The sequence below is a fragment of the Pundamilia nyererei genome, unplaced genomic scaffold (genome assembly GCF_000239375.1).
Source record: "Pundamilia nyererei isolate P.nyererei 1_Seehausen unplaced genomic scaffold, PunNye1.0 scaffold00256, whole genome shotgun sequence".
NCBI lineage: Eukaryota > Metazoa > Chordata > Actinopteri > Cichliformes > Cichlidae > Pundamilia > Pundamilia nyererei.
In genome coordinates, this window is record NW_005187657.1 from 326,333 (window position 1) to 333,963 (window position 7,631).

Below are 7,631 nucleotides of genomic sequence, written 5' to 3' on the forward strand. Positions count from 1 at the left end.
GTGTGTGTGTGTGTGTGTGTGTGTGTGTGTGTGTGTGTGTGTCTGTGTCTGTGTGTGTGTGTACAGTGACCTCCTGTTTAACCAGCTGTATTCGCGGCTGGTAGAGAATATGGTTGCTAAGGCTGTGTTCTTGGAGTCGCTGGAGTCGTACGTTGTCGCTGATCGTGTTGGACACCTCACTGCAGCCATTATGAGGGACCTCCTTGACCACTACCATAGTAATGGTATGATGGACAGTCTGGAGAGATGCATCGTCCACCTAGATGTTACCAGCTTGGACATCCAGCAGGTGTGTATGCATGTGTAGTAAAAACCGTCCAGCAAAAACTGTGCGAGCTGTCAAACTTGGTATATAAATCAGAAATGGCGACGAGGTTCTGTGTGTTTGTGTGTTTGTGTCAGCAGCAGCCCACCCAATGACTGAGAACAGTCCGAGTACAGTTATACTGATAAATGGTCCTGTGTGTGTCTGTGTGTAGGTGGTCCAAGTATGTTGGGAGAACCAGCTCTATGATGCAATGATCTACGTTTTCAACAGTGGGATGAATGACTACATCACTCCAATGGAGGTCGGTCCTTTTGTCATAGCAGGGCAGTTTCTTTACAGAAGCATTATTTTATTGTCTGACATGAATTCGAGTAATGAAAATGTGTCATTTTAAGAGACAACAAAGGTTCCAAAGTACGAAAAGTAAGTGTTACTAAAAAGATGGATGAGACTAATGTGGTTGCTTAGCAAAAAGCCAGCGATGTGATTGGGTATAAAAAGGTATGTTAGTGAGGCGCGTGACCAATCTGCAAAACTGCATCTACAAATACTCATTAATCAACAGTATCCAACACAGGCTCCATCAGGTGTTAGATCAGAATGTCCACACAATGTCTGTTAGCAAGCTAAACCTCATGCTACATCTATTCCCACAGCATGGCTTTGTAGTAGCAACTCTATAAACACTGAAGGTCTGTGCAAGCATGAAAACAAAAGTACAACACGGGCGACCCGGGACTGTTGAGCAGCAGGAATCTGCTATCAGACAAGAATGGGACAACAGCCGAACTCACGTCATTGTCATTATCCAAGTACAGCCACTACAACAACGTTTACAGTATCAGTCAGAGGGCAGGAGACAATATAAGGCTTCCTCTCACTTTTATTCAGTGGCAAAGTGTCATTTCATCAGTTTTTGTTTAGTTATCGTCTCATTTCATCAGTTTTTGTTTAGTTATCGTCTCATTTCATCAGAAATAAAGGTTAATGAACATTTAGGTGAGATGGTGAGATGAACACTGCATTCAGTTCAGTTTTTCCATCTACGTGGATTTAAATGAGAATGATTCATAAAAATCCCGTTTGTTGGGCAGAGGGTTGCCATGGCAGCAGAGCTGATTCAGTCATTTGGAGAAGACGGGCCTCCATCTGCACCACGTACTGGTGCATGATGGGTAACAGTTTGTTCACTGATCGTCTCCAAAGCTTTTTCTTTTTTAACAAACCTTTAAAAAAACATCTGAATCGATTGATTCATTGATTGATAAATCCTCCTTATTCCAGAAACTCTTTGCAGTGATTGGTCCAACACTTAAGGAGGGAAGGAGCCTAACAGGTAAAAACCACATTTGATCCGTTGTTGTCCATCTTGATAGCAAAGCTTTTCATCAAATAAATCTCTGCATTTCTGTTCTTGGTTAGATGAGAACGTGGTAATGGGAAACAAACTACTCGTGTACATAAGGTAACTCATCCTCAGTTTATTGTAGCATAAACCCCAGTTTAGCATAAATGCTACGTTTACTGTGGACGAGCAGTCGAACGTTTATTGTGATTTTAAGCTCGTGGCTTTAGGTTTGTGCACCTGAGTCGAACTTTTCACAGCCATTAATCTTTGTATTATGTACACACCACTGTTTATACATATATCTGACAATATATGGTGTGTGTGTGTGTGTGTGCGCGTAGCTGTTGTCTTGCAGGGAGGGCGTATCCACTTGGAGATATCCCAGAAGACCTTGTGGTTCAAGTCAAGAACCAGGTATGCAGATACAGTTGTACTGATTAACTACGCTGTACTGTGATTATAAATCACAGCGCCTGCAGGTCCATCAATACTGTGAACGTCTATTATCAGTGAAGACTGTTGCTCTTGCTGGTTGGTAACAGAAATACTAGCTGGTTAAACACATTTTTTCCCGGTTCAGTTCATTCTGATAGCACCAGTCACGAGACGCTCCAGCAGAGTAAACTGGACACAACCAACCAGAGCGATGAGCTGATGTTAGCGTGTAAGGAAACACGGCTAAGGACAGTTTTAGTGATATAGCAGAGGAATATAGCTGGTTGGGTCAGTGCCCTCCCAGAAGGGAAAGCAGGAATGGCATTCAAGTCTTGGAGATCATCACTCACAGCGTGATTCAGTTTGGGATTGTTAGAGGATGATGATCTGAGATCAGATTTGTGATCCTCAAACTCAAAGGAAATCTTAAAAAAGATTCAACCTTTAATCTTGGTGTGAAGCCATTTTTTTCTTTGGATGCACATTTGGGGTCATTGCTCTGCTGAAAGGTGAAATTCGTCCTCGTCGTCAGCATTCCAGCAGACACACTTTTGTATCACATTTAACATGGTTTCTTGTGATTTCTGTCTGCTTGGGTACAACATGCACCCTGCATGGACCCTCCACACAGCTCAGCATCGCCTCAGGTGTGACTGTTAGAAGGGTTTGTTTACGGCATCATCTGTTGAGCAGCTCTGGGAGTTTTAGACTCGCTGGTTTGTCTCATCGGATTATCTGACGCAGAAATCAGTCACCGGGAACATCTGTGGATTAATCCCAGAGAAACCTTTCAGTGATGCCTTTTTTCTAAACACTGGTAACTAATGTTTGACATGTTCTTGTGTCTGTCAGGTTTTCGACTTCCTAATCCGTCTCCACTCAGCCGACTCGTCCGAGGAAGAGGACGTTTTCCCATTTATTCGTACACTCCTCCACTTTGACACCAGGGAATTTCTCAATGTTCTCGCCATGGTGAGATTAAAAATTTAAATGTAATCAGAATGTATTCAGATCTGGGTTTTTATTTTGTTTGTTGTTGTTTGTGGTTTAGCCTGGCTTGGTTTGATGGTTTAATGGTTTACCCAGTTGGCTGGTTTCCCTGGTTCGACTGCAGGAGAAGATGCAAATTCCCCTGGGAAGATCGTCTGTCATTAAATATGGCAAACAGCGACAATCATGAACATAAAGAATCTTACAAAGAGTGGGCATACAGAGCAGCAGCATGCAGAGACAGTGATCAAACACAGTGCGCTCTGCATGCACAGTATACAAATTCTTTTCTGGGTTTATTGGGCGTCAAGTTAAGCTCTTTGGTATCAACTTGGAGTAGATAACTTTATATAGATACTTCTCCAAGTTCCTCACATCTTAGCTAGCTCCGTCACACAGCATTCAATGCTAACATGCACATTTTTTGTTTTTAGACGTTGAATTCACGGGTCAGTGTTTTGGACTGTCATTTCTGACAGTTGTTACTGTGTCAGAGGACTCCAACACAGCTTACTTTACAAACAGGAGGAAGAGTGTGATGCCAGGGGAGCTGAGCAGGTATGCAGGGAGCTCCAAGCTTAACATGAGTCCAGCCTTTTCTTTAATGTCTGTCTGCTTTGCAGTGGGAATCAGAGTTGACAGGCAGGGTTGCAAAGGGGAGGGGTCAGGAAAAGTCAAGACTTGGGCACTGGGCCGAAACGTCAGGGAAGTGGAAAAGGTAACGTTAAAACTGCACGCTAAGGATTACTGAGTGTGTGCGACTACAACGATCTGATGATGCCTGGAGTTTTATACTGAGTGGCAGAGGAAACCAGGCGTGTCAGCTAAGGACGCAGACGACAACGTGTGTGCTCCGTGTCCTCTGAAGGAAAGGAAAAGTGGCGTTCCCTTAACGCAGAGAGGCACGTGAAGCGGCAGGTCGGCACTGGGAGACCACCACAGTACCCTGAAAGATCACCTGTAGGGCACAAGTGTAGATGTATGCTAATAACCACAGAGTGCAGACCGATGTGGGAGTTTCCCTCAAAAAGGGAAATGTTACTTTTATGGTTGTTCTTCACTCATTATGATGTTCTCACTTCTTTCTAGACATTTGAGGACTTTAAAAATGACAAGCAGGCCCTTGAGTACCAGCAGAGGATAGTGGACATCTTACTTCAGGTAAAACGACAATGTGGGCAGTGAGCACAGGACGCACACGCCGGCTGTGAAGAACTCTTCATTACTATGTGTGGCGGCGGCTTTCCAGCGCTGGCCGCCCACACTCTGCTCTTCTTGTTTCCAGCTGCCCCACAGCCTTCCTGACACGACACCCTGTGTGTGTCGGGTCTTTCTTATGGACATGACTTTCAGATGCTGCTCTTCATCTGTTTGTTTGTAGGCCTCACACTTTTGTGAAGGACACACTGAACACCAATTAAACAAAACCGCTGCGCTATCTTTGGCATTTCATAGATCCAGTTAGTGGATGCAAATAAAAAAGAGTCTGAAAACGTCAGTCCTTGCGTCTTTGACTGAGTGATTCAGTGTTAAGTTGATGGAAATGGTCTGGGACCAGGACTGCACTGAAAACACTTTGGAAGTCCTTCAGAAACTAAATCTGGCTCCAGACGTTTGCACAGTGCTGTAGATAAAACCCAAAATAAGAAATTCTTTATTTTTTACCATATTTGGGAAATAAAGCGGACTTAATGGCAAACGTCTACTGGTGTAGTACGGTGCAGTCATGACTGTGGTTTGCGTTTCTGTTTCTCTAGGTAATGGTGGACAACGCAGACTTCACTCCCTCCCAAGTGGGCGGGCTCTTCACCTTTTTAGCTCGTCAGTTGGCCAAACCAGACAACACCCTGTTTGTGAACAGGAAGCTCTTTGATCAGGTGACCAGTAGCTGTTATACGTTCAGTCTTTTTTTGAGCTAGGCCGTCCTCGAAGCAATTTCAATGTTTATTCAGCATTTCTGATTTGACTACCTCACGGCCTGAGCACAAAAGCACATGACCGTGAACAGATTGATTTCCTAATTTGGATCACACCATCGAATCCTGCCTGGATTTAGAGGAGGAACTAGAACCATTATTCTCCTTGAGAAGCAGCTTCCAGATGTGTGACGAAGCACAAACACAAACCTGTTTTCTCTGCTTGCTTAGTTGTGTTGAAATAAATGAGTTTTTGATTCTGTGTTGTTCACAGCTTGAGCGTATCTGTACAGGTGAACTGCATCAGGCAGCCGCCTGCACCTCTCTGTTTGCAAAGTGTTCATTCCTCTGGCAAAGTCGTGTCTGTGCACACAAAGTGTTTAGACTTTATTAACATATTAGTGTAACAGGGTTGAAGATGATCTAGTCTTAGCAACAGCACATCTTACCCTCTCGCAGATGTAACGAGACATAAGCCAGACGGACTCTCGACTATGAACTGAAAACAAGTCGATGACGTTTCACCTTTGAGTCTTTAAATGAATTGGTTTGTCTTTCCTCTTTCTGATCTTTCAATCACCTCATTGTCTGTGCAGGTGCTGGAGTTCCTTTGTTGTCCGGACGATGATTCCCGACACACTGAAAGGCAGCAGGTTAAATACACAAACCTCCGTCTCTCTCGTGACCTTGCGCTCGCTCGCCGCTCTCAACAGTTGCCTTGGTGCCGATAGGCGTCAGCGAGCTCCAGCGTGTCGACCTCCTGGCACAGGAACCAGACGCAGCGTTTTCTAAAACACTGGCGTGGTCGCCTGCTTTGTGCTCTGGTTGTAAATGTGCGTCAGGATCACGGACTGCTGGGAGTGCAGGTCCTCGGAGCCCTGCGGCTGATGCTGGCAGCAGTATTCAGCTTTGTTCACACATCATAGAAAATACACCAAATGTTTACACTGAGAAAAGGAACCCTTTTAAGACAAACATGAGCTCATTTTGAATTCGGAGCAGCACATCTGAAAGTCTGTGTTTCCCACAGCGCAGCATCCCTCCTTCCTTTAACTACAGTCTGTAAACGGCAGCGAGCAGCTGCTGGACTTTAGCGGTGTTCTTGTCTGACATACAGCTGTGGGCAGGATCATCGTTTCACTGAACGGTTCTCCTTCCAGGATCGACTGATTGTACAGAATACATCTTTAATAACTGTGAGACCTCGTAGATTAGAGAAAATCCAGACTTGAGCACCCGAGTCACTAAAGATGCTGCGTCATTAGATCTGGCCCTTGATGAGTAAATGAGAACCTTTGACCACAACTACTGCATTCAGCTGCTGATTCAAGCGTAATAACTAACTTTGTGATTGATTTAAAGGTTCTGCTGGAGCTCCTGCAGGTCGGGGGCGTGGTCCAGTTTAATGAAGAAAGACTCCTGATGCTGGCAGAGAAAGCCAAGTTGTAAGTAGCTGAACGCAACGAAGGAGAATTCAGTTTTAACAACTTTTAACTGCAGCATTTATCAACACGTATGCAAACTTTGCATGAGCAACTTTTAGTTCACTCCTGATTTAACTGACTGCTGTGGTTCCACCAGCCTTTGAAGGAAAATGTCTCTTTGAGTTTTCTTGCTTTAAACAAGTGCACACTGAGGGCAACAGATGAACCAAGCAGAGTTTGGATTTGTTTGGCAAAAACCTGGAATCGTGTGTAAACCTGGACTCAGAGAAGGGAAAGTTGAGAAGTTTCTAAATGTGAAGGTTACTGATAGATTTGTCCGTATGAACAGTGCAAAGCACAAAGCCCTGTGAGTGAGAGAAAATACAGTGTTTTATTGCTGCTTTAACTTTGTCAGTATTTGATATGCACGACATATTTGTGATACACCAATTTCACTCTTGTGCATTTTCACATCAACACATATAGGAGTGTGGGTCTTTTGCTTTACATACGTTACCTGTGAGAGTTTATATATGAACACATCATGTAATTCAAATGGTAGCAATGCTGCAGGATTTTCTTCTTCTTATCATGTGTTTTGCCACCAGCTACCAAATCTGTGAATTTCTTTATGAGAAGAATCATCAGTATGACATGATCATTGACTGCTACCTGAAAGACCCCCTCAGAAAGGTGAGATTATTCAGGTCATTTGACTTAAAAGTGTAAACTTGCAAATGTATTATGCTGTATATGTAGATATTATATCTGTGGAATAATTGAGTGTGACTGTTTGTCAGTGGGAAATCTTTAACTACATCCACAACCTGCTGTCCATGCCTGGATACAGCCACGAGGAAAAACAACGAGTCAAGAGCAAAGTGCTGAAGCACATAAGGGTTAGTACACACACACACACACACACACACACACACACACACACACACACACACTGTTAAGGTTCAAAATATTGGGGATGAACACCAGAGGAAAAACCCACAATAACAACACTGGTCCGGTCGGGTTGAGTCAAACGATGATTTAATGATCACGCACGTGGGAGATGGACACTGTATGCCGACAGTCTCAGATCTCATCTCAAAAAACACATCACCATAGTTTTATGAAATCAGGGTATTAGAACGCCCCTTCATGCGTAGTGACAGGTGTAAGACAATCAATGTTGACAATTTTATTTAACACAAAGAATAACATTGTCTCCTTCCCGAGGGCAGACGCTGACTGCCCCC

At 43.8% G+C, this 7,631-nt stretch overlaps 1 protein-coding gene across 1 annotated transcript in view; it reads left to right on the top strand.

Annotated features, from left to right (window-relative positions):
• The window catches only part of vps8 (VPS8 subunit of CORVET complex), an 83,384-nt gene that overhangs the window by 53,635 nt on the left and 22,118 nt on the right, over positions 1-7,631 (top strand). The window contains exons 21-32 of the mRNA XM_005749863.1: positions 67-289; positions 480-569; positions 1,553-1,604; positions 1,691-1,733; positions 1,958-2,030; positions 2,904-3,023; positions 4,131-4,202; positions 4,799-4,918; positions 5,554-5,610; positions 6,320-6,402; positions 6,990-7,074; positions 7,182-7,280. Coding sequence (XP_005749920.1) covers positions 67-289; positions 480-569; positions 1,553-1,604; positions 1,691-1,733; positions 1,958-2,030; positions 2,904-3,023; positions 4,131-4,202; positions 4,799-4,918; positions 5,554-5,610; positions 6,320-6,402; positions 6,990-7,074; positions 7,182-7,280 — 1,117 coding nt within the window. The remainder of the gene's footprint in view (positions 1-66; positions 290-479; positions 570-1,552; positions 1,605-1,690; positions 1,734-1,957; positions 2,031-2,903; positions 3,024-4,130; positions 4,203-4,798; positions 4,919-5,553; positions 5,611-6,319; positions 6,403-6,989; positions 7,075-7,181; positions 7,281-7,631) is intronic.